Here is a 27,745-nt window from a genome sequence, read left to right on the forward strand (position 1 = left end):
ACCAGTTTTCAGCTAAAAGTGACATTTAAAGGCTTAACTAGAATAATTAGGCTAATTAGGCAAGTTATTGGACAACAGTAGTCTGTTCTGTTGATAATCAGAAAAAAATCTTTCTTAAAAGGGCTAATAATACTGATCTTAGCAGTTTTTACATTAAAAAAAATATTCCATTCGTCCTAACTAAAAGAAAAAAAAGACTTTGTTTCAAAGAAAAACATTAGAAGAAATTAAAAATAGAATTAAAATGTAAATGTCATTTCAACTGTGCAATCTGCTCAAGTTAAAACACTCTTCATATCGCGAGTGTATTTGTTAAAGTTTAGCTGGTAACTGGTCACTCTGATATCACATGATTAACATGATTTCATCGCCACAATCCTGTACATACAGCGATCCGCTCTGATCTCAGATCAGCTGTTCCTGAAGCTGACCGGAGGAAACTCCTGCTCATCATCCAGACGCAGCGGTCCGTCCTCAAACTCATGATCTGGGATCAGTTCTCCTCTCCTCAATCCTCCATCCTCAGAGTAACCTGAAAGAGAAGCAGATGCTCATTAGTACATGCTTATTCACCAACACATCTACCAGACTAGCTATTATAAAGCTTCTCCGTGTTCTGTTGGTCTCCTACAGCAGCTTTACATCCATTCAAAGTCAAAAAAACATTGTTTTTTTTCTGATCATATCCACTTTTCTCACAGAGTCCACAACAGCTGGCTCAAAAATACACTCTCCCTAAACCCCGCCTTCCAGAGAAAATACAGTGCTCTGATTGATCAGATGTCCCTCCTATGGTCTTATTGGTCAGGTGAATCTACTCTGCTCTTACGCTCCTTTCACACGGGGCGTCAGCGTCAACGCTTCCCATCTCCTTTGAATGGGTGACGTCAGGCGTTGCCGAACTGCATTGTGGATCCATCGGCGCCACTTCAGAGGCGTTGCTCGCTACTGAAGTTGGGACTAGCTCGACTTTTCAAGGGCTGACGGAAGCGTCAGCCAATCAGATCGCTGTATGCAAATACACCAGCTAGACAGTGGCCTATTGCTGACTGAATTTCATTGACTGACGCTTCTAAGACGATCGCTTCAGCCCTGACTTCAGTCAAGCGTTGACGCTGAAGCCCCGTGTGAATGGGGCGTCACTGGCCAGTTGACTTCCTTTTGTTCTGATAGGTCAGATGACAAATCTTTGATCTGATTGGCCAGATTGTTGTACTCTGTTCTCATAGGTCAGATGGCTCTACTTTGTTCTAATTGCTCTACTCTGCTCTAATTGTTCAAATATCTCGGATCTGATTGGTCATATGACACTACTCTGATTTGATTGGTCTGATGGCTCTACTCTGATCTGACTGGACAGGTGGTCTTTTTCTGCTCTGATTGGTCAGATAACACTACTCTGATCTAATTGGTCAGATGGTTCTACTCTGCTCTGACTGGTCAGATGACACTACTCTGATCTGATTGGACAAATGGTCTTTTTCTGCTCTGATTGGTCAGATAGTTATACTCTAATATGATTGGACATGATCTTTTTCTGCTCTTATTGGTCAGATGGCTCTACTCTGATCTGATTAGACAAATGGCTCTACTCTGCTCTGATTGGTCAGATAACACTACTCTGATCTAATTGGTCAGATGGTTCTACTCTGCTCTGACTGGTCAGATGACACTACTCTGATCTGATTGGACAAATGGTCTTTTTCTGCTCTGATTGGTCAGATAGTTATACTCTAATATGATTGGACATGATCTTTTTCTGCTCTTATTGGTCAGATGGCGCTACTCAGATCTGATTAGACAAATGGCTCTACTCTGCTCTGATTGGTCAGATGACACTACTCTGATCTGATTGGACAGATGGTCTTTTTCTGATCTGATTGGACAAATGGTATTTTTCTGATCTGATTGGTCTGATGGCTCTACTCTGATCTGATTGGACAAATGGCTCTACTCTGCTCTGATTGGTCAGATAGCTCTACTCTAATCTGATTGGACAGATGGTCTTTTTCTGCTCTGATTGGTCAGATGGCTCTACTCTGATCTGATTGGTCAGTTCGCCCTTTTCTGCTCTGATTGGTCAGATGTATCCTCTTTGCTCTGATTGCTCAAATAACTTTGTTCTGATTGGTCAAATGACATTGCACTTATCTGATTGGTCAGATGGCTCTACTCTGTTCTAATTGGTCAGATGGCTCTACTCTGACCGGATTTGTCAGATAGCTCTTTTATGATTGGTCAGATGGCACTACTGTGATTGGCCAGGTGGCTCACTCTGATCTAATTGGTCAAATGGCTGTACTCTGTTTTGATTGGTCAGATGACACCGCCTTGATCTGATTGCTTGGGCAGATAACTCCACTCTGATCTGATTGGTCAAATAACCCTTCTTTGTTCTCATAGGTAAGATAGCTCTACTCTGCTCTGATTGGTTAGATGACCCTTCACTGGTCTGAATGGTCACTTTTATAAAGTAAGATAAAGCAGACGTGATGCACCTGTGAGTGAACTGGAAGGTGTAGAGTCCTGGTTTGTGCTTGTGGCAACAGTTTCAGCATATGATGGAGTTTCCACATGTAAATCTGACGCCACCGGAGCTTCATCTGCGCTTTCAAACAGTCTGTTAATGAACGAAACACAAATTTATCTTCGATTTTTATATTTGTCCTTCAAAAAAGCTAAAGCTAATTGTGTTCAGTAATAATGTGTATTGTGACCTGTGCTTCTGGACTAAACGACAGTCTCCACCATCCTGCAGATTCACATTATAGATGTAGAGATGACCGTCTAATGAAGCCACCAGCAGTCGAGGAACCTTCTGGATCCTGCACACAGTGATGAATCAGATGTTATTACCCACCTGCCAATCAATATCAGTGGGCGGGGAAAACTGCACTGCAAGTCAAATCGATGACATTTGGATTAGGACTAAATGATATTGGAAAAAGTCTGACATTGCAATATTTTGTTTTAATGCGATATACCCTAACCGGCCACTTTATTAGGCACACCTTACTAGTACCAGATTGGACCCCTTTTGCGTTCAGAACTACCTTAATCCTTTGTGGCAGAGATTCAACAAGATACTGGAAATATTCCTCAGAGATTTTGCTCCATATAGACATGATAGCATCACACAGTTGCTGCAGATTTGTCGGCTGCACATCCATGATGCCAATCTCCCGTTCCACCACATCCCAAAGCTGCTCTATTGGATTGAGCTCTGGTGACTGTGGAGGCCATTTGCTGTAGCCCATCCGCCTCAAGGTTGGACGTGTTGTGTGTTCAGAGATGCTCTTCTGCAGAGCTCGGTTGTATCGAGTGCTTATTTGAGTTACTGTTGCATTTCTATCAGCTGGAACCAGTCTGGCCATTCTCCTCTGGCCTCATCAACAAGGCGTTTACGCCCACAGAACTGCCGCTCAATGGATATTTCCTCTTTGTCGGAGCATTCTCTGTAAACCCTAGAGATGGTTGTGCGTGAAAATCCCAGTAGATCAGCAGTTTCTGAAATACTCAGAGCAGCCCGTCTGGCAGCAACAACCATGCCACGTTCAAAGTCTCTTAAATCCCCTTTTTCCCCCATTCTGATGCTCGCTCTGAACTGCAGCAGATCCTCTTGACCATGTCTACATGCCTAAACGCAGTGAGCCATGTGATTGGCTGATTAGAAATTTGCATTAACGAGCAGTTGGACAGGTGTACCTAATAAAGTGGCCGGTCAGTATATATTGGTTATAAAATATCATTTCACAACATGATTTGAATAGCTCTATTTGTAAAGATTTCATTAATTTAGATTGACTACGATGATCAAGTCTTTTTCTATGCACTGGATCTGAATAAATTATAATAAACAACCGGCATAATAATTCAATAATAAAAATTGTTTATGGTTTTCTGAGGAGTCTAACAGTATTCAAGTGCAGAAATTAAACAATAAAATGTAAAATAACCTGATCATCATTGCATAAATAATAATAATAATATTATCTTGTAATCCTGCAATGTGACTCTTGCAGATACACACATCGCATTCTCGATGCTCAATAGATATATAGTTCTGCTTTAATTTTGGATCCTATTTTAATATCAGGAAATAAAAAGAGACTTGTGTTTATTTCAGTCCAATACACACTATACTACACACAAATCTATCCAAACAGTGATTTTGCTGTTTAATAAACAAATGTATTAAATGCACTGACGTGGACAGAGCTGAAATGTTCCTGCCGCCGGATTGGCTGAGATGAACAGTGGCGAACGCTCGGTCCTGATGCATCATATCTGACACCTGAGACGGCAGGTACGTGCTGGCAGCGGAAAACACCTTCCCCATGTACGCAGACCAGGATGGAGAATCCTGACTAAGAGCACACACACACACACACACGCTATTTAACAACAACTTATGTAAAAGCATCATGTTTTGAGACTAGGATTGCACCATACTGGGGAAAAGTATGTGATGTTATTGAGTGTTGCAATAACAATAACGATATGTCTTGTGATATAACATTTCATAAGGGAAACGCTTTTTTTTAAAGATATTTTTAATCGCTTAATAATTTAACGACAATACATTGCAAGAAAAATGCTTTTCTTACTAGAGTTTTTCCTTAAAACAAACATAATAATCTGCCAGTGAGACAAGTAGAAGAATATTGGTTTAGATTGGAACTTACTTTATTTGGCTTCACCCATTTGCTGATTATTTTGCTTGTTTTAATTAAACACTCACTTAATTTTTATTATTGTTATTAATAATCATATTTTTCACTTGTCTAGATTAGAAAAAGCCTTCTTGGTTTAGGAATTTTTATATATTTGGACCAGACAAAACTTTTAAGTTAGAAAAGTCTTTTTGCTTTATACTAAAATGAACAGATAACAGATTTTAATAGGTTTATTAATCAATATTTTAATAGATAAATCTAATTCAGACTAAAAACAGAACAAAGTGGCAGCATTTAGACTTTAAAACACTATAGATGACTGAAAGCCTCATTGTTTGCTGTTGTAATTTTCCATTTTTAGCCATTAGTGATTATTATTTAGCTCTAGGTTCACCTTCTAGCCAATAGCAGAACAGCACCTGCTGGGGAGGCGGAGTTTAAGATAGTGAGGGCCAATCTGATTGGTCAAGCAGCCTATGCATGCAAGAGACAAATTCTTGACACATAAAATACAATGAATTCATCACCTCTCTGTGATACGGATGATACTATTAATATTAATATATATTTTAATTGTTTAAAGGGACTGCAGAGGGAAAATAGCTACTTTGCTAAAGCCTGACACAAAGCTCAATGTATTGTTGTGCATGTAACACATGTTGATCATTTTCATGATGTGTTTGATTACTTGGGACTGTGATGCTCCAGTTTGAAGACGTGAACCGTCTCGGTGTTGCTGGAAACACACAGAAGCTGTTCATCTGCGCTGAACGACAGAGAACTGATGCTCACGTACCTGAACACAAACACAGAGCAAATCCCCCAGTGGGAAATTCAATATATTGCAATAATGTAATGTAATGTGTATTTATATAGCGCGTTTACTGTACGCCCGAAAAGCTTCACCATCATGATCATCTCCCCACACCTCCACCAGTGTGCGGCTCCACTTGGGTGATGCGACAGCAGCCACAGGACAATGGTGCAGTGCTTTACCACACACCAGCTATAGGTGGAGTGGAGAGACAGTGATAGAGCTAATTCAGTGGATGGGGATGATTGGGAGGTCATGATGGGAATTTGGCCAGGACATCAGGGTTACACCCTTACTCTTCACCAGAAGTGCTATGGGATTTGTTATGACTACAGAGAGTCAGGACCTCAGTGTACATCTCATCCGAAAGTTGGTGCTCACTGACAGTATAGAGTCCCCTTCACTATACTGGGGACTCACAGCTTCACATTAGATACTGCACATGCTCCATTGCATTTGTTGATGAATGGATGGATGTCATGAACATTTTGGGAATTAAAAGAAACAGGTTCACTGAAAATCTGTAAAGCGATAATAGTGTATACTACTATATAAAGAAAATCAAGAACCCTCAAATGTAGTGCTCTTTCTTAAAATTCTTGTATAATGGTACATCTCACCTCTTGAGTCCTCTGCGAAACTCAAAGAGTCGGACTCCATCAGGAACACTGAACACTCTGATCACCGTTCCCTGATGGTCACAGTAGGAGAACACAGTGACAATCACGTCATGACGGAGATATCTGAGGAAAAACGAGACTCTCGGACTGACTTTTTCTGAAGCGGTGGCCATCCTGGATCCTGAAGCGCTGAAGGAGATGCCGGCCACGTGACTGGCGTGAGCAGAAATCACACCCACGGGACTCTATATAACGAAAGAAGAGAGATTTGAGCCACAATAAACCTTATTTAAGCAAACTAAAACTAAGATTTAGTCAAAAACATTTTCGTTCAGCACCTTGAAAACAAAACAGAAAAAGCTGAGAGTTGGACATTTGGTAACTTCGATTTGCATTATATATTATTAGTATTACTGTCGCTTCACAGCAAGAAGGTTGCTGGTTTGAGTCCCGGCTGGGTCAGTTGGCATTTCAGTTCTCCCCGTGTTAGCGTGGGTTTCCTCCGGGTGCTCTGGTTTCCCCCACAGTCCAAACACATGCGCTATAGGGGAACTGATCAACAAAATTGGCCATAGTCTATGAGTGTGTGTGTGTTAATGTGAGTGTGTATGGGTGTTTCCCAGTACTGGGTTGCAACTGGAAGGGCATCCGCCGTGTAAAACATTTGCTGGAATAGTTGGTGGTTCATTCCGCTGTGGCGACCTCTGATATGTGTATTTATATATACATAGCATATGTATACAGCACACAAATGTTTATTTAGTATGTGATTAATCACGATTAATTTTTGCCCAGAAATAAATATTATATATTTGAAGTGCTTTCATTTATCATCACTTGTATGTTATTTTTGGATAAGTGTAATGTGACGAACGCTGGACAACGGGATTGAGGATCCAAATGCAGGATTTTGTCACATCCGTCAGTGACCACCTGAGGGCGCTGTAGTGCACTAGGACTTTGTAGGCACTACAGCGTCCCAGGAAAAGAACTACATTTTCATAGATGCCCCGCACACACACCGGAACACCTACACTGACCTGTCATCACATCTGTTTTGTGTTGCCGTTGATTATCTGGACTATTTATACAACCACAGTTTGTCATGGCGTCGTTTGTCTACCTTGTCTGTCTTGTTCCCAGTCCTGCAGTAAGTTTGATATTCTGAGTTGTTGTTCCTGATCGTGTTTTTGTATTTTTGCTTAGTCTAGTTTTTCGAGTTTTGTTTCCTGAGCCTTGTCTCTGTTTTAGTTTCTGATTTTGGGGTTTATTTGTACTTTGAACACCTTGTTTTATGTTTTTGCACTGTAAATAAATCTGCACTTGAATCCGCAATCTTTTGTTCCCGTTTTGATATTGTTTTGATCACGCAAACGTGACAGATTTATTATGAGAATGGCCAGGCAGGCAATGGTCAACAGGGACCAACAGATGTATACAGGCAGTTCAGAGTCATGGTCAAATAACAGGCGAACAGTCAGTATAGGCGGCAAGCAACGCAAACAAACAGAACAAATTGAGGGTCAAACACTGCAAGGCAAGGGAAACGAGTCGTAATGTCACAATACAGTTAAACTAACTCATCACAGATGTGTGTGTGTGCGCTTTATTTAAAATCCATGTAATCAGCCCATAATGATCCTCTGGCTGTGTGTGTGTAATCAATGGAATGAGGAACTGGTGTGTGTGAGCGGTGCATGATGGAATTTGTAGTTCTATAAGAGACAGAATTGTAGTCCAGGTGAAGGTGTCATTCATTAGGGGTTGCCACAGTGGAATGAACCGCCAACTATTCCAGCATATGTTTTACACAGCTGATGCCCTTCCAGCTGCAACCCAGAACTGGGAAACACCCATACACTATGTCCAATTTAGTTAATCAATTCCCCTATAGCGCATGTGTTTGGACTGTGGGGGAAACAGGAAACCCATGCCAACATGGGGAGAACATGCAAACCCCACACTGAAACACTAACTGACCCAGCCGGGGCTCGAACCAGCAACCTTCTTAGTGTGAGAAAACCATTTGCAATAGATTTAAACTTAAATGCAAAGCAAATGTAAAAATGGCACCGAATTAAAAATGCAAACATGTTACCAGACTGAGAGCATCATAGAGAGTGATTTCTCCAGCGGTGAAGCTGCCCGGATACGCCAGGTATGCACTGGAATGACTGACAGACAGAGCACAGAGACCTGGAGCGGATAGAAAGAAAGTTTTTCAGATGCTAGTATCAGTATGTACGTCTATCTATAATCTAGTGCAGTGTTTCCCAACCCTGTTCCTGAAGACACACCAACATTGCACATTTCATTCATTCGTTCATTTTCTTTTCGGCTTAGTTCCTTTATTAATCAGGCGTCGCTACAGCAGAATGAACCGCCAACTTATCCAGCATCTGCTTTACGCAGTGAATGCCCTTCCAGCTGCAACCCAGCACTGGGAAACACCCATACACTCTCATTCAGACATATACTACGGACAATTTCGCTTACCCAATTTACCTATACCACATGTCTTTGGACTTGTGGGGGAAACCAGAGCACTCGGGAGAAAGCCACGCCAACACAGGGGTAACATGCAAAGTCCACACAGAAACTGACCTAGCCAGGACTCAAACCAGCGACCTTCTTGCTGTGAGGTGACAGCGCTACCCACTGCACCATCCTATGTACACATGTCAACCTCTTCCCTAATCAAACACACCTGTATCAACTCATCAGAACATAAGAAGAGACTACAAAACCGGGCGGGTCAGATAAGGGAGACATCCATAATATGTTCTGTCGGTGTGCCTTAAGGAACAGGGTTGGGAAACACTGATGTGCTTCAAAACCTTAATTTAGAAGATATAAACCTGATATAAACATTTAAAGCTTGCAGTTTCTCCTCCACATACAGTTGAAGTCAGAATTATTAGCCTTTCTGTATATTTTGCCCATATTTCTGTTTAACAAAGAGATTTTTTCAACACATTTCTAATCGTAATAGTTTCAATAACTCTCTTTAATTTCTAATAACTGGTTTCTCTTTGCCATGATGACAGTAAATAATATTAGACTGGATATTTGACTAGTGTTCAGCTTAAAGTGACATTTAAAGGCTTCACTAGGGTAATTAGGGTAAAGTTAGGGTAATTGGGCAAGTCATTGTATAACCGTGGTTTGTTCTGGAGACAATCCCAAACAAATATTGCTGAAGGGTTAATTAATATTGAGCTTAAAATGGCTTTAAAACAATTAAGAACTGCTTTTATTCTAGCCGAAATAAAACAAATAAGACTTTCTCCAGAAAAATAAATATTAGAGGAAATACTGTGAAAAATTCCTGAATCTGTTGAAGATCATTTGGGAAATATTTGACAGAGAATAAAAAAAAAATCATAGGAGGCTGAATAATTCTGACTTCAACTGTACATGAACCTCATACTTCAGTTTCTCATCAAATCTTCAGACCAATCAAATACTCTCTAGTATCTGACATGCCCCGCCCCCTAACCATAAATAAGTGTTTACCTTTGGGGTTTGGTGGCGTGTTGACAATTGACTTGAGAAGTTTCATGTCCTTGATGTTGTGTATGTACAAAGCCTCCTCCAAACACACTATGAGTCTCTGAAAAAACAGAACAGTCCATTTATTTTAATGACAAAAACTGCTTTAGCAAGACATGATGGGTACAATGCAAAATATGCTGTTTTAGTTAGAGTTTTTATCTTGTTTCTAGTTCAAATATCTAAAGATTCTTAAATCAAGAAGCATTTTATGAATACTTAAAATATATTGTCATGTTTTTAGAAATAATGAGTCAAAATTAGGTGAGTTTTTTATTAAAACAAGCCAAAAATATATAGGAGGAAGAAAATATAAGGAGGAAGAAAAAATTATATTTTTTAAATTAATATATTTTTTAAAAACATTTTATTAACATAAAAATATTTGATTTTTTTACTTTTTGTCATTACATGTTTTACTAAAACTATAAAAATATAAAAAATTATATTAAATAAATCCATAAAAAAATTGGGTGAACTATTACTTTAATAAAAAATATTAAAATAAATGATTCAAACTGTGACATTCATTACTTTATTACATTTCTGTATAATATTCTGTTATTTTTTTAATTATTTATTTTTTGAAGATTTATTTTTGTCTTTATTAAGTGGACAGGACAGTAATGAGACAGGAAGCGAAGTGGGAAAGTGACAGGGGGTGAGGACGTGAAATGTCCTCGAGCCGGGATTTGATCTCACGACGCCCTGAATTGCTACTGCACCTTATGTCAGCACGCTAACCACTAGGCTACTGAGCCAACAATATTATTTTTATAAAGGTTTTTAATTGATTAATACTAATCAATACTGAGTGTTTATTGCATTTTATGTGAATAAAAGCACAGATTTGCGGATGAGTCTGCGCACCTGTCGGTTGAGTTTGAGGGCGAGGATGCTGCTGGAGTAGCTGTAGTTGCAGATCTCTGTGCCCTTCTTGAAGTGGTAAATATTCATGGTAAATGGAGTAGATTTACTGACCACCACCATCAGACTGCTGGAGAAGAGCCGCTCAGCAATACACACATCAGAGCTCTCAGCTACACACACACAAAACATACACACAAAAGACATGCATTTTATGCACAGTTGAAGTCCCCTTTGAATTTTATTTTCTTTTAAAAATATTTTCCAAATGATGTTGAACAGATTCAGGATATTTTCACAGTATGTCTGATAATATTTTTTCGTCTGGAGAAAGTCTTATTTGTTTTATTTCGACTAGAATAAAAGCAGTTCCTAATTTTTTATGAGCCATTTTAGGGTCAATATTATTAGCCCCTACAAGCTAATTTTTTTTCATAGTCTATAGAACAAACCACTATTATACAATAACTTGCCTAATTACCCTAACCTGCCTAGTTACCCTAATTACCCTAGTGAAGCCTTTAAATGTCACTTTAAGCTGTATAGAAGTGTCTTGAAGAATATCTAGTCTAATATTATTTACTGTCATCATGACAAAGAGAAAATAAATCAGTTATTAGAGATGAGTTATTAACACTATTATGATTAGAGATGTGCTGACGAAATCTGCTCTCTGTTAAACAGAAATTAAGGAAAAAATTAAACAGGGGGGCGAATAATTTAGGGGGGGCTAATAATTCTGATTTGTATATTATTTGTAACTGTGTATGTATGTACTATAGTACACACACTTATATTACCTAAATACAAACTTTTATTTTTAAGTTGATTAATAACGATCAATTGTTTGACGGCACTAAATGTCTCTGCAGCACTAATTACCCTTACTTTACCCTAATTATCCTTGTTAAGCCTTTAAATGTCACTTTAAGCTGAACACTAGTCAAATATCTAGTCTAATATTATGTGCTGCCATCATGGGGAAGATAAAATAAATCAGTTATTAGAAATGAGTTATTAAAACTATCATGATTAGAAATGTGCTGAAAATGGGGAAGATATAAAAAAATTCAAATTTAACAGGAGGGCGAATAATTCCGACTTCAACTGTATTGTACGGATGAATCTTTGTGTTTGTGTGTGTTTTTGCCCTATCGTCTGTGCAAGTGTTCATCTAGATACTAGTCTGTGTTGACCTGACCCTTGATTTCCTTCTGTTTATTTGACAAACTTCCCAAAATGCTTCAGCGATCAAATATCCGTGGCTCGCCCAATCATGCTTTTCAAAGATAAAAACTGCATTTGTTTGGTGATATGCAGATGAAATCAAGCATTATTCGCTCTCCTGTGCAATTTGAATTCTTTAAAAGATATTTTTGTGAAGTTTTTCAACACATTTTTAGATAATAGTTTTAATAACTGATTTCTTTTCTCTTCACCATGATGACAGCGCATAATATTAGACTAGATATTGTATAGTATTCAGCTTAAAGTGACATTTAAAGGCTTCACTAGGTTATTAAAATAGAATAATTAAACAAGTAGGGGGGGTGTATCTGTTCAACATCCTTTGGTAAATATTTAAATATTTAAAAAATTATTAAAATTAATTATTTTGACTTTATTTTGTTTTTAAGGTTGTTTTTGAAGTTTTGTATTCATTTTATTTTAATTACATACTGCTGCGATGAATGCAGTCCATTCTGTCCACAGACGTCAGAGAGAAAAGCCTGTAGCCATTCCTATCACCAACAACCAGAGACCTGAAGACAAACAGTGCATTAGATTAGATTTCGATCATTCATTTTCTTTTCGGCTTAGTCCCTTTATTAATCAGGGGTCACCACAACCGAATGAACCGCCAACTATTCCAGCATATGTTTTATGCAGCGGATGCCCTTCCAGCCGCAACCTAGCACTGGGAAACACCCATACACACTCATTCACACACACACTCATACACTAATCATTCCGCTATAGTGCAAGAGCCACTGACCCAGCCGGGGCTCGAACCAGCAACCTTCTTGCAGTGAGGCAATTGTGCTACCCACTGCGCCACTGTGCTGCCATTATATTATTTATTTATTTATTTATTTATTTTTTATATTATTAGAGTTAATATTTGTCTATTTGTTTATATTATTATATATTATTATACAAATATTATTTAACTATAATATATATACATACATATATATATATATATATATATATATATATATATATATATATATATATATATATATATATATATACATACATAATATATTACATTATATTACATATTATAGTTATCATACAGATTAATTCAGTACTTTATTACTGTAAATTACCTAAATAAAAAGGATTCATTAATGGTTCTCATATAATATAATAAAAACAAAACAAACAAATAAAAAAAAATAAAGAAAAATACATACTAAATAGATATATAAATATAGATATACTATAACAAAGAAAATGTAATTGTAATAAATAATATATATAATGCATTATAAGTATTATGTTATTATAATGCAATTGTAGCTAATATAACCCATATTTAAATGAGTAAATAGATGACAAATGACACAATATGACACAATATTGTAGTTTTCTACAAGAATAACAAATATATTATACTGCAATACACCAAAATTTACTGTAGTAAATACTAAAGTATGCTACAGTATTTATTAGTTTAACAATTCACTATAGTTAATATTCTGGAGCATTCATTAATAAAGTATTGTAAATATTATATTGTATACAGTATAATTTAGTTACAATGGCCAGAAACACTATAAATTACTGTACTATTATTTCATGTGGGTCATGTTTTCTCGAAATATCTGGACAAATCAAAGGTCATAATCAACATAAGCGCTGGTATTGAGGTAAAGTTGGTTTTATATGCCCACATTCATTCAGTAAAAGCTTATATATTATGTGTATCTATTGTTTACCACGCTACTTTGAATATTAGGTCTGAAATTGCATATAAATATAACTTAAAAACAACATTAGAACTGTTTAATTGACTGTAAATTATGCACTTTGATTGTCATTGGCTGCTAGTGTGGTTTTACTATTTACAATTTGCAATTTCTACTTAATTAAACTATCTTAAGAGGGTAAAAGTCTAATATAAACCAACTTTAGATCAAATTTGGGCATCTGTTAAGGTTTTGGAGGATTATTAAGAGAAATATGAGTGTTTTGAGGCTCACGTTGTGTCCTGGTTGAAGGAGGCGCAGTGGAGTCTCTCAGGCCGCTCAGGTCTCACTTTTTCCGGGGATGAATCCGAGCCACGCAACCTCTCTCCGGTTCCGAACTCCGGTATCGGTTCGAACATCCCGACGCAACTCGATAATGTGCGTCCATAAATTGGAAGCTATACTCACTATTTTTTTAGGGTGTTAATAATATATTTGTAAACGTACTATATTATTAACAACGTCCAATTTGCTGACACACTAAATTCCGTTAGTCAGATCATAAACAAAACACAGCTGACGTGAGGCGTTTGAGTCGCGTAGTCACGAAGAATCCTATTGGTTAAATGAAACGTCAATCTCAACTCCTCCGTGAAAGCTGTTTCTGATTGGCTCACAAGTGCACATGGGGGACTGCTAATAGGTGCGGTTTTCTATAGGCCGCTGGTAATTGGCTGATTTCCCTCTCAATAACAGCACGAGGAGTTGTTTTGGTCACTTCAAGCGAAGAGATACTGCTGAGGCAGGAAGTTGACAATAATTATTCACATTATTTGTCAATAATCAATTAAACTGTATTTTATTAACATCTACATCTACCTCAGTCCTAAACCAAACTCTCACAGTAATTTAAAAATATTAATTATTGTTGCACAGTGTCACGAAAATTAGGCTATATCGATGTGAGAATACGCAGCTGTATCCCTTTTAAACATTACCTCATCATTCCGTGCGTCATGAAAACATCTTGTTCATTAAACACAGTTAAAAACAAACACACGCGGTTATATATCCTCATCAGCACAAACGCCCATCATCCCATCAACAAAAAAATACTGTAGTCATTTATAGTACCTACTATAGGGGTTTTGAATTAGTATAGTGTGTATTATACTGTAGATGTTATAGCATTTACAACAGTTGCTAATAAATGCTAGTAAGCTATATGCTGAAGTGAACATATAAACTGTAAATCAATAAATACTTTGTATTCCTAAAGATATGATGCTCCATGGAATATTATATCATACAGTGCATCCGGAAATTATTTATAGTGCTTCACCTTTTCCACATTTGATTATGTTACAGCCTTATTCCAAAATGGATTAAATTGATTGATCTCCTCAACATTCTACACACAATCCCCCATAATGACAATGTGAAGAAGAGTTTGTGAAATTGTTGCAGATTTATTAAAAATTTAAAAGCTGTAAAATCACATGTACATCAGTATTCACAGGCATTGCTCAATACTTTGTTGATGCACCTTTGGCAGCGATTACAGCCTCAAGTCTTCTTAAATATGATGCCACTAGCTCTGCACACCTGTCTTTGGGAATGTTTCCCCGTTCCTCTTTGCAGCACCTCTCAAGCTCTATCAGGTTGGATGGGAAGTGATGGTGTACAGCCATTTCCAGATCTCTCCAGAGATGCTCAATAGGACTTAGGTCTGGGCTCTGGCTGGGCCACTCAAGGACATTCACAGAGTTGTTGTGAAGCCGCTTCATTGATATGTTGGCGGTGTGCTTTGGGTCATTGTCATGCTGGAAGATGAAGCGTCGCCTCAGTCTGAGGTCAAGAGCACTCTAGTGCAGGTCTTCATTCAGGATGTCTCTGTACATCGCTGCATTCATCTTTCCCTCTATCCTGACTAGTCTTCCAGTTCCTGCTGCTGAAACACATCCCCACAGCATGATGCCAACACCACCATGCTTCACTGTAGGGATGCTGTTAGCCTGGTGATGAGCGCCGCCTGCTGTTCTCCAAACATAACGCCTGGCGTTCACTCCAAACAGTTCAGTTTGAGTCTCATCAGAGCAGAGAGTTTAGTTTCTGATGGTCATGAGAGTCCTCCTTTTGGCAAACTCCAGGCGGGGAGTGTCTTCCGTCTGGACACTCTACCCTACAGATGCCTGATTGGTGGATTGCTGCATAGATGGTTCTCCTCTCTCCACAGAAAAACGCTGGAGCTCAGGCTAAGTGGCCATCGGGTTATTGATCACCTCTCCGACTGAGGCTCTTCTCCCCTGATCACTCAGCTTAGATGGCCGGCCAGCTCTAGGAAGAGTCCTGGTGGTTAAACATCTTCCACTTACAGATAATGAAGGCCGCTGTGCTCACTGGAGCTTTCAGAGCAGCAGAAATGTGTCTGTAACCTTCCCCAGCCTTGTGCCTCCAGACAATCCTGTCTCGAAGGTCTACAGACAATTCCTTTGTCTTCATACTTGGTTTGTGCTTTGACATGCACTGTCAACCCTGGGCTTTTATATAGACAGGTGTAGCCTTTTCAGATCATGTCCAATCAGCTGAATTGAGCAAAGGTGAACTTTAATGATCAGTGGAAGCAGAGCTCAGTTTAGAGCTTCACGACAAGGGCTGTGAACACTGATGTACACGAGATTCTTCAGCTTTTTTATTTTTAATAATTTTGCAACAATTTCAAAAACTCTGCTTTCACATTGTCATTATGGGGGATTGTGTGCAGAATGTTGAGGACATAAAGGAAATTTAATCCATTTTGGAATGAGGCAGTAACATAACAAATGTGGGAAAAGTGAAGCGCTGTCAACACTCTCCCGATGCACTGTATGATATAGTTTACACTGCACAAATGCTTTTACGACTAAGCTTTTGTCTTCCTTTTAGTCCAAAAATCTAAATTTTCCTTAATCAAGAAGCATTTTATAGACAACAAATAAATATTGTGTTTGTTTTCAGAAATAATGAGTCAAAACAAAGTTAGTTTTCCTTAAGATAAGCCAAATAATCAGCCAATAAACAAAATAACGTCATTCCACAGCGAAAACAAGAATATTTAGTTTGTTTTAAAGACAAATCTCACCTAATTTTGACTTATTATTTCTGAAAACAAGACTATATTTATTAGTTGTCCACAAAATGCTTCTTGATTTAAGATATTTTAGATATTTGGACTAGAAACAAGACAAAAACTCATGTATTGCAGTGTGGCTGTGATTCTGCGCATGTCCTGTAGGTGTCGCAGTGTTTCAGTGTGTTTGGAGGCGATCAGACTGATAAATCCTCCAGAGTGAAAGAAAAGGATCTCTCTCTCTCTCTCTCTCTCTCTCTCTCTCTCTCTCTCTCTCTCTCTCTCTCTCTTTCTCTCTCTCTCTCTCATTCTCTCTCTCCACCGCCTGAACGCAAACACAAAGAGGAAGAGAAACACACTGTATTTGCGAGCGTTTGTGAGCATCGCGCAGTGGAGGCGTTGTTTGCCGGTGATATTGGTAATGTTTATGTCGCGGATTCATTGATTGGTCATCATTCATTCATCATTGATTGATCCTCCGTAAAGCCGCTGATGATGGAGAACGAGCCGGAGCGGAGCAGCGGAGCTCTGCGGGATCTGCGGCAGCGGCCCGGGAATCAGAGCTGCGCGGACTGCGGTGCTGCAGGTAAGAGGAGGAGATCACATCAGCACACCTGGAGGACACACACACACACACACACACACACACACACACAGTCAGACAAACAAACACACACACACATACTCAGATTCAAACACACACACACACACATACACACATACTCAGATACAAACACACACACACACACAAACATACTCAGATACACACACACACACACACACACACACACACACACACACACACACACACACCAATAGCCGCATCTGTCACTACCTGCTAGAGGACCACTCACAGGTGACCACTCATTTTCCTTCAGCTTAGTCCCGTATTTATCAGGGGTCGCCACAGCGGAATGAACCGCCAACTATTCCAGCATTTGTTTTACACAGCTGATGCCCTTCCAGCCGCAACCCAGTACTGGAAAACACCCATACACACTCATTCACACTCATACACTAGGGCCAGTTTAGTTGATCGGTTCCCCTATAGCGCATGTGTTCGGACTGTAACCGGAGCACCCGGAGGAAACCCACACCAACACAGGGAGAACATGCAAACTCCACACAGAGACACCAACTGACCCAGCCGAGACTCGAACCAGTGACCTAACAACTTAGCCACATGCGAGCTTCTTTAGAATAATGAGTGTAAACGGCGGCTGTGCTATATGTAAGTCAGTGTGTCAGTGGAGTCTCCAGCATGTGTGTGTGTGTGTGTGTGTCACATGTCGTCATTGCGCCTCACAGGGAAACAACATGGCCTTTCATTGTCCAGAGCAGACGTGTGTTCCATCTCATTTGATAATAATACACTGGTTTTGCTCTGTACACACACACACACACACACACACACACACACACACTTTTCACACGTTACAGCTTTGTGCGGTGTTGACTGAATGACACACACTTTGAGTCATTAGCACTGTGTGTAATGTGAGGTGTTAAGCATGAGTTTGAGGAGCATGTGGAGGGTGTTGTGTGTGTGTGTGTGAGTGTGTGTGACTAATATGTGTATGTCAGTGTGTGTGTATCTCGCTTTGTGTGGATGAGAGATTGTGTCTGTGTTTATGTTTGTATTTGTGTGTGTGTGTGTTTATGTGTGTGTGATTCTGTGTTTGTGTGTATGTGTGTGTGTGTATGTGAGATTGCATCTGCCTGTGTGTATCTTTTTATGTATGTATGTGTGTATTTTTGTGTGCGACTATGTGTTTGAGTGTGTTAGTGTGTGTGTGTGTGTGTCACTTTGTGTATCTGTGTGTCTTTCTCTGTCTGTCTCTTTTTATCTATCCCTCTGTGTGTGTGTGTGTGTGTGTGTGTGTGTGTGTGTGCATGTGTGTGTGATTGTTTACATCTGTGTGAGTGTTTGTATGTGTGTGTACCTCAGTGTGTGTTTCTGTGTGTTTGTGTGTGTGTGTGATGTTTGTGTCTGTGTGTGTGTGTGTGATTCTGTGTCTATGTGTACTGTATGTGTGTGTGACTGTGTGTGATATATGATATTGTGTGTGTTTGTATGTGTGTGTGATTCTGTGTCTGTGTATTTATATGTGTGTGTGTGTGTGTATGTGAGATTGCATCTGCCTGTGTGTATGTGTGTTTGTATGTTTTTATGTATGTGTGTGAGTGTGTTTGTGTGTGGCTGTGTGTTTGAGTGTGTTAGTGTGCGCCTCTGTTAGTTTGTGTCACTTTGTGTATCTGTGTGTGTCTTTTTATCTATCCCACTGTGTGTGTGCATGTGTGTGATTGTTTACATCTGTGTGAGTGTTTGTATGTGTGTGTACCTGTCTGTGTGTTTATGATATTGTTTGTGTGTTTCTGTGTCAATGTGTGTGTGTGTGTATGATATTGTGTGTGTCTGTGTGTTTCTGTGTCAATGCGTGTGTGTGTGTGTGATACACAAAGATACACAAAGTGAGTGACTGTGTGAGTGTGTGTGCAATTGTTTGTGTCTGTAGGTGTGTGTAATTCTGTGTATGTGTGTGTGTGATTGTTTGTCTGTCTGTGTGTGTGTGTGTGTGTGTGTCTGATATTGTTTGTGTCTGTATGTGTGTGTGATTCTGTGTCTATGTATACAGTATGTGTGTGTGTGTGTGACTGTGTAAGTGTGTATATGATATTGTGTGTGTAAGTGTATCTGTATGTGTGTGTGATTCTGTGTCTATGTGTATGTGTGTTTGTGTGTGTGTGTATGATATTGTGTGTGTCTGTAAGTGTGTGTGCTTCTGCGTCTATGTGTGTGTGTGTGTGTGTATGATCTTGTGTGTGTCTGTAAGTGTGTGTGATTCTGTCTATGTAAGTGTGTGAGGGTGTTTTGTTTATATGTGAGACTGTGTGTATATGTATGTGCGTTTGTATGTTTTTGTGTGTGTGTGTCTATGTGTGAGTGTGTCACTTTGTGTGTGTGTGAGAGAGAGATATTGTACCTGTGTCTGTGTGTTTCACCGTATCTCTCTCTTTCTTTCTCTCTCTCTCTCTCTCTGTGTGTGTGTGTGTCATATGTAAGAGTGTATGACTCAGCTGTATTCTCAGATACCTGTGCAGCTGCTGTGTGTTTATTTCTGTGGTGAGAATATACGATAGACCTCCTAATGTTAATTAATCAGTGCATTCAAACACACACTTGCACTGTTCATATTTTTCTGCATTGCAGTTTTTCTGTACGCACACACACACACACGCACACACACACACTCAGGCTGACGCACATACAGTCCTATTAGGACACTAATAACATGGTGTGTTCTGGGATTTGTGCCCAGCGGGTGGACCTCAGCCCATATTCTGAGTGCAGGTGCTTCAGATGACTCAGGACAAAGAAAAGGCGACGTGTTTACATCACTTCACAGATCTATGAGTAAGCGGCCGGTATCTGAGGATGAGTGTGTGTCAGTCTGTGCTGTTGAGCACTGTTCATCTACTCATATAGAGCTGTTAAACCACAATAGGCGTCTCATCTACTGTTAAAGACGCTGCTTCTTCTTTCTAAACAGATTTGTATTGACATAGCAGTGTTAATTCACACTACCCATGTGAAAATAAAATAATGATAGTGTTTTTGAACCATACTACAGTAATGTATTATACTCTATGTATTATAGTATTGTTAATGGTAAGGAGTGTTAACTGTATAGTAGTGAACTGATAAACTGTCATTAAATACTGTAGTATACTTTAGATTTTACTACAGTAAACTGTGTAGGTATTGTAGTATAATGTACGCTATAGTTGTAGAAAATTACAGTATTGTGCCATTTGTTTATCTTACTGTAGTTCTAGTTACCATAGCAACTAGAATCACCACAACAGATCAAGTACTGTAGTTCTTGTGTTACCATAGCAACTGCAGAACCACCACAACAGATTGAGTACTGTAGTTCTTGTTACCATAGCAACTCTAGAATCACCATAAGAGATCAAGTACGGTAGTTCTTGTTACCATAGCAACTGTAGAATCACCATAAGAGATCAAGTACTGTAGTTCTTGTGTTACCATAGAATCTGTAGAATCACCACAACAGATCAAGTACTGTAGTTGTTGTGTTACCATAGCAACTGTAGAATCACCACAACAGATCAAGTACTGTAGTTGTTGTGTTACCATAGCAACTGTAGAATCACCACAACAGATCAAGGACTGTAGTTGTTGTGTTACCATAGCAACTGTAGAATCACCACAACAGATCAAGTACTGTAGTTGTTGTGTTACCATAGCAACTGTAGAATCACAACAGATCGAGTACAGTAGTTCTTGTTACCATAGCAATTGTTGAAACGCCTGAAACAGATCAAGTACTTTATTTGTTGTGTTACCATAGCAACTACAGAATCACCACAACAGATTGAGTACTGTAGTTGTTCTGTTACCATAGCAACTGTAGACTCGCCGCAACAGATCAAGCACTATAGTAATTGTTACCATAGCAACTGTAGAATTGCCACAACAGATTAATTACTATAGGTGTTGTGTTACCGTAGCAACTGTAAAATCACCACAACAGATTACTTACTATAGGTGTTGTGTTACCATAGCAACTGTAGAATCACCACAACGGAAGATCCCGCTAAAATTCATAGAAACACTAAAAATTTGATGTAATTTGTGCTATCATTTTGAAAAATAATGGAAGGTTTATATAGGAGATGCAACATGTACCCACAGTTCTAGTATCACTATGTGTGTGTGTGTGTATATATATATATGTATATATGTATATATATATATATATATATATATATATATATATATATATATATATATATATATATATATATATATATGTGTGTATAAATGACATATTTGAACATATATGCACAAACGCAGACACACACACACACAAAGTGCAGATCAAATCTTTGATGAATGCGGCTGAAGCCACACACTGAGCGCTGTGCTCTATTTTCAGAGTTGTTGAGGTTTCACAGAGCCTTTAGCACATCATTGACTTTGAGCAGTAAAGGTCAGAGTTCACTGACACACAAATCAGCCCATCACTATTGTCAAAACACAGCAGATTCAGCCAAAGACTGCACAATACACAAGCCACGTCACTCATATCGTTTGGAATGAGGAAAAGTATAATAGCCAATATGACAAATGAAGCCCCGCCTGTGTGTGTGTGTGTGTGTGTGTGTGTGTGTGTGTGTGTGTGTGTGATATTTTGTGTGTGTGTGCATATGCAATTTTGTGTGTGTGTTTGTGTGTATATATATGATATTGTGTGTGTGTGTGTGATTCTGTGTCTGTGTGTGTGTGTGTATGATATTGTGTGTGTCTGAAAGTGTGTGTGATTCTGTGTCTGTGTGTGTGCGTGTGTATATGATATTGTGTGTGTGTGTGTTTGTTTGTGTATGATATTTTGTGTGTGTGTGCATATGATATTGTGTGTGTATGATATTTTGTGTGTGTGTTTGTGTGTGTATATATGATATTTTTGTGTGTGTGTGTGCGTGTATATATTTTGTGTGTGTGTGTATGATATTGTGTGTCTGAAAGTGTGTGATTCTGTGTCTGTGTGTGTGTATGATATTGTGTGTGTCTGAAAGTGTGTGTGATTCTGTGTCTGTGTGTGTGTATGACATTGTGTGTGTCTGAAAGTGTGTGTGATTCTGTGTCTGTGTGTGTGTATGACATTGTGTGTGTCTGAAAGTGTGTGTGAGTCTGTGTGTGTGTGTTCACGTGTATATGATATTGTGTGTGTGTGTGTATGTTATTTTGTGAGTGTGTGCATATGATATTGTGTGTGTGTATATGATATTGTGTGTGTGTGTGTGTGTGTGTGTGTTTGTGTGTGTGTGTGCGTATGTATGATATTGTGTGTGTGTGTGTATGATATTGTGTGTGTATATGATATTTTGTGTGTGTGTGTGTGTGTGTGTTTGTTTTTGTGTGCGTATGTATGATATTGTGTGTGTGTGTGTGTGTGTGTGTGTATATGATATTGTGTGTATCTGAATGTGTGTGTGATTCTGTCTATGTGTGTGTGTGTGCGTATATATGATATTGTGTGTGTGTGTGTGTGTGAGATTCTGTGTTTGTGTGTGTGTGTGTGTGTGTGTGTAGGATATTATGTGTGTATGTAAGTGTGTGATTCTGTCTATGTGTATGTGTGTGTGTGTGTGTGATATTGTGTGTGTCTGTTAGTGTGTGTGATTCTGTCTTTGTGTGTGCGTGTGTGTGTGATATTGTGTGTGTCTGAAAGTGTGTGTGAGTCCGTGTGTGTGTGTTCACGTGTATATGATATTGTGTGTGTGTGTGTGTGTGTATGTTATTTTGTGAGTGTGTGCATATGATATTGTGTGTGTGTATATGATATTTTGTGTGTGTGTGTGTGTGTGAGATTCTGTGTTTGTGTGTGTGTGTGTGTATGATATTATGTGTGTATGTGTGTGATTCTGTCTATGTGTATGTGTGTGTGTGTGTGTGTGTGTGTGATATTGTGTGTGTCTGTAAGTGTGTGTGATTCTGTCTATGTGTATGTGTGTGTATATGTGATATTGTGTGTGTCTGAAAGTGTGGTTGCTAGTCTGTGTGTGTGTGTTCACGTGTATATGATATTGTGTGTGTGTATATGATATTTTGTGTGTGTGTTTGTGTTTGTGTGCGTATGTATGATATTGTGTGTGTGTGTATGATATTGTGTGTATCTGAATGTGTGTGTGATTCTGTCTGTGTGTGTGTGTGTGTGCGTGTATATGATATTGTGTGTGTCTGTAAGTGTGTAAAACTTACGCGAACGCAGGGAGAACATGCAAACTCCACACAGAAACGCCAACTGACCCAGCCAAGACTCAAACCAGCGACCTTCTTGCTGTGAGGCGACAGCACTATAAATTATATTATGTATATTATTATACAAAGTTTTGCAAAAACCCTACACAACTCCTCAGATATTGTCAGTTTCACTGAATCAGCATGAGTCGGAGCTCTAGAAAAGGAAACTCTAGCCATGTGCAGCTCAAGGCATGGTGTAATGACTGATGAATGCACGCTGACTATTTCACATTATTATTCTGAGCTGATCCGCCTGCGGGTGAACGGCCGTGTCGACGGTGACAGAGCTGAAAGTCAGGTTTTTTGACTTCCTAAAGTGACGCAACGCATGAGAATCTGTGTCATACGGCCACGTCCAACACTCGCTGTGTGCGTGAATAGAAAAACAGTGAAGGTATTGTTCAAACGAGAAAGAGGCGCTTGGAGAGAGCGGCAGAACGGCAGAGAGGCTTGTGACCGAATCAAGTGGACTTTGTTTCATTTTTGAGTTGGTATTCTTGACCTGTTATCTGCGGATCAAGGTGTGGCTCTGTCTGCTAGCAGAATACACACCTTCTATTGTCAGGAGTCACACACACACACACACACACACACACACACGCTGATTTATTTACACTCTCATGAAGGCAAACTTGGAATAATCCGCTTACTTTCCTGTATTAATATATGTGTAGTTTACATATCAGATTTAGTATGGCTGAATAAATGTGTTATCTAATCATTGAACAACTGCATTAGTGTGTGTGTGTGTGTGTGTGTGTGTGTGAGTAAACATTGCCTAATTAGGCTGGTAATTAACATTATTCCTTCATTTTCCTTCGGCTTAGTCTCTTATTTATCAGAGGTCGCGACAGCGGAATGAACCGCCAACTATTCCAACAAATGTTTTATACAGCGGATGCCCTTCCAGCTGCAACCCAGTACTGGGAAACACCCATACACTATGGCCAATAAAGTTCATCAATTCTCCTATGTGTGTGTGTGATGCTCTACAGAGTCTCAGGTGTGTGTGTGTGTGTGTGTGTGTGTGTGTGTTTGTGTCTGTGTCTGTGTGTGATGCTCTACAGAGTCTCAGGTGTGTGTGTGTGTGTGTGTGTGATGCTCTACAGAGTCTCAGGTGTGTGTGTGTGTGTGTGTGTGTGTGTGTGTGTGTGTGTTCTGTCTTCTAGAACTGGATTGGGTGTGTGTATGGGGAGTGTGTGTGTGTTGTGTGTGTGTGTGTAATGCTCTACAGTCTCAGAGGTGTGTGTTTGTGTTCTGTCTTCTAGAACTGGATTGGGTGTGTGTATGGGGAGTGTGTGTGTGTGTGTGTGTGTGTGTGTGTGTGTGTGTGTGTAATGCTCTACAGTCTCAGAGGTGTGTGTGTGTTGTTTGTGTGGAATGAACCGCCAACTATTCCAACAAATGTTTTACACAGCGGATGCCATTCCAGCTGCAACCCAGTACTGGGAAACACCCACACACGATAGCCAATTTAGTTCATCAATTCTCCTATGTGTGTGTGATGCTCTACAGAGTCTCAGGTGTGTGTGTGTGTGTGTGTGTGTGTGTGTGTGTGTGTGATGCTCTACAGAGTCTAAGGTGTGTGTGTGTGTGTGTGATGCTCTACAGAGTCTAAGGTGTGTGTGTGTGTGTGTGATGCTCTACAGAGTCTAAGGTGTGTGTGTGTGTGTTTATGATACTTGCAGAGTCTCAGGTGTGTGTGTGTGTGTGTGTGTGTGATGCTCTACAGAGTCTCAGGTGTGTGTGTGTGTGTGTGTGTGTGTGTGATGCTCTAGTCTACAGAGTCTAAGGTGTGTGTGTGTGTTTATGATACTTGCAGAGTCTCAGGTGTGTGTGTGTGTGTGTGTGTGTGTGATGCTCTACAGAGTCTCAGGTGTGTGTGTGTGTGTGTGTGATGCTCTAGTCTACAGAGTCTAAGGTGTGTGTGTGTGTTTATGATACTTGCAGAGTCTCAGGTGTGTGTGTGTGTGTGTGTGATGCTCTACAGAGTCTCAGGTGTGTGTGTGTGTGTGTGTGTGTGTGTGTGTGTGTGTGTGTGTGTGTGTGTGTGTTTGTGTGTGTGTTCTGTCTCCTCTAGAGCCGGATTGGGTGTGTGTGAATCTTGAGTGTTCGTGTGTCAGGGCTGCTCTGCAGAGTCAGGTGTGTGTGTGTGTGTGTGTGATGCTCTACAGAGTCTCAGGTGGTTGTGTGTGTGTGTGTGTGTTTGTGTGTGTGTGTTCTGTCTCCTCTAGAGCCAGATTGGGTGTGTGTGAATCTTGAGTGTTCGTGTGTCAGGGCTGCTCTACAGAGTCTCAGGTGTGTGTGTGTGTGTTCTGTCTCCTCTAGAGCCGGATTGGGTGTGTGTGAATCTTGGAGTGTTCGTGTGTCAGGGCTGCTCTCTCATCCACAGAAGCGTCTTCAGTCTCTGCGGTGTGAAGTCGGTCCTGCAGGACTCGTTTGAGGACTCAGAGATTGAGGTGAGACGCTTTCACACTGCTCAAACCTGCTCCAGTCTCCAGAGCTCTGCTACATACACCTCTGCACATACACATGCTGAAATATCGGTTAAATCATTCATGGAAACTCATGAACTTTAAATAAAAGTGAAATCTTTTTTGTTTTCATAAATTGAGTTTTTTACAATATTCTGTGCAGAAATAGTAAAGGTCAGCAAATCTGTTTTTATTATATTTATATTTTTCAATTTGTAAATGTATTTTTTAAATATATTTTTAAAATGGTAAATTATTTTTAAAGAAATTTTATTTAATAACTTAATTTTTATATTTATTTACTTACTTTATTTTTAAATCATTTTTTATTTGTTTTAATTATTTATTTATTTATCTTTTACATTTAAAAATTTTTAAAATTTAATTTAGTTAAACATTTATTCATTTTTTTATTGGTTAATCATTTTAAATTTAATTATTTTATTGTATTTTTTAATTGTTTGTAAATAATCTGTAATTAAATTAATTATTAATTAATTAATGTTGATATTTTTGAATACTTTTTATTACATTTTAATTAGATCTTTTTAAAAATTTTTATTGGTAAATAATTTTATTTCTAATTTATTAATTTTATATATTTATATTATTTTTTATTTGTTTGTTTGAAATTTAAATGTAAATACATTTTTATAATTAATTAATTAGTTTTTTATTTTTTAAATATTTTTAATTTAATTTAATAAAATATTTATTAAGTAATTAAATTATTTTATATTTTTATATTTATTTATTTATTGTTTGTAAACAATTTGTAATTAAATTAATTATTATTAAATAATGAATTAATACATTTATTTTATATTTATTTATTTTATATTTTATAATACTTTTTTATTTTATTTTATTTAATTGAATATTTATTTTTATAGTTTTATTATGAGTTATTTTTATTGGTAAATAATTTTAAATTAAAACAAATTATTTTTAAATATTTTTTATAGATTTTTATTTATTTGTTTGTAAATAATTTGTAAACAAATTAATTATAATTTTTTTTTATTTTAATATTTATTTATTTTTATATTTTTAAATCTTTTATTTATTTAATGTATTTAAATATTTATTTTTATATTTATTTCTTTTTTATTGTTAAATTATTTTAAATTGAATGAATATATATATATATATATATATATATATATATATATATATATATATATATATATATATATATATATATATATATATATATATATATATATGTATAATTTATTTATTTTTTTTACTGGTAAATGCTTTTTATTTAATTAATATTTTAGATTTAAAATTTTTAAAACATTTTATATTTATCTGTTTTTTAAGACTTGCTATTTATAAGTGGAATTTGTCTGTAATAGTGCTAATATTTCTGCTAGTATAATCAGATGCATCTGTGTATTATAAAATGTCACCTGCTGGTGTAATATTGTGCAATGCTCTCTCTCTCGCTCTCTCTATATGCAGTTTATCAGTTCTATGGGCAATGAAGCAGCGAAGGCCAAGTATGAGCAGCAGGTTCCTCCATTTTACTTCCGTCCATCACACACAGACTGCAGGTGAGACCCAACACTCCTCCTCCTGCCTACCGAGTGCCCTTACACACACACACACACACACACACACACACACACACACACACACACACACACACACACACACACACACACACCCACACACACACACACACACACACACACACACACACACACACACACACACACACACACACACACACTACAGAGTGCCTTTACATTGTTTTTCTGTTCTCCTGACATCATATTTTTTGTTCTGTCACACACACACACACACACACACACAGAGGGTGTTTTCTCACACGTCTGGATGGCTGTGGTCCACTCTTGTAAACCTTCACTTCCTTCCTG

General features: G+C 38.3%; 2 protein-coding genes across 4 annotated transcripts in view; one reads left to right on the forward strand and one right to left on the reverse strand.

Moving 5' to 3' along the window:
- Positions 1 to 388: 388 nt before the first annotated feature.
- On the reverse strand, positions 389 to 14,011 carry LOC100332293 (WD repeat domain phosphoinositide-interacting protein 1). Of its 3 annotated transcripts, XM_087275574.1 has the most exons (12): positions 13,739 to 14,011; positions 12,210 to 12,292; positions 10,533 to 10,702; positions 9,627 to 9,723; positions 8,209 to 8,306; positions 6,263 to 6,355; positions 6,111 to 6,181; positions 5,365 to 5,472; positions 4,209 to 4,367; positions 2,718 to 2,825; positions 2,499 to 2,620; positions 389 to 532 (listed from the first exon to the last, which is right to left on the reverse strand). In XM_087275574.1, the coding sequence occupies exons 1-12, from the start codon at positions 13,861 to 13,863 to the stop codon at positions 411 to 413; spliced, it is 1,356 nt and encodes a 451-aa protein (XP_087131700.1). In that variant the 5' UTR covers positions 13,864 to 14,011; the 3' UTR covers positions 389 to 410. The 3 variants fall into 3 exon arrangements, 2 of the variants coding, with proteins under 2 accessions (XP_087131700.1, XP_087131699.1); XR_015503695.1 differs by having other exon boundaries at positions 389 to 1,672; positions 1,955 to 2,620; positions 6,111 to 6,355; XM_087275573.1 differs by having other exon boundaries at positions 6,111 to 6,355.
- A 2,849-nt stretch (positions 14,012 to 16,860) lies between these two features.
- LOC101885454 (arf-GAP with dual PH domain-containing protein 1) overlaps positions 16,861 to 27,745 on the forward strand; it is a 26,083-nt gene continuing 15,198 nt past the window's right edge. The window contains exons 1-3 of the mRNA XM_087275577.1: positions 16,861 to 17,139; positions 25,714 to 25,844; positions 27,327 to 27,418. Coding sequence (XP_087131703.1) covers positions 17,046 to 17,139; positions 25,714 to 25,844; positions 27,327 to 27,418 — 317 coding nt within the window. The 5' untranslated portion in view covers positions 16,861 to 17,045. The remainder of the gene's footprint in view (positions 17,140 to 25,713; positions 25,845 to 27,326; positions 27,419 to 27,745) is intronic.

Source organism: Danio rerio, chromosome 12, assembly GCF_052040795.2.
Source record: "Danio rerio strain M-AB ecotype USA chromosome 12, GRCz13ab, whole genome shotgun sequence".
Lineage (NCBI taxonomy): Eukaryota > Metazoa > Chordata > Actinopteri > Cypriniformes > Danionidae > Danio > Danio rerio.

What these genes read in the sequence shown, in the direction of transcription:
- LOC100332293 (XM_087275573.1), bottom strand. Translation starts at nt 13,863, where the DNA reads ATGTTCGAACCGATACCGGAGTTCGGAACCGGAGAGAGGTTGCGTGGC. An exon ending in CTGGAGCATCACAGTCCCAA is followed by an intron (nt 4,368 to 5,364) that starts GTAATCAAACAC and finishes GTGTGCTCTTAG; the next exon opens with TCAGGATTCTCCATCCTGGT. An exon ending in ACCTTCCAGTTCACTCACAG is followed by an intron (nt 533 to 2,498) that starts GTGCATCACGTC and finishes CTTCTCTTTCAG; the next exon opens with GTTACTCTGAGGATGGAGGA.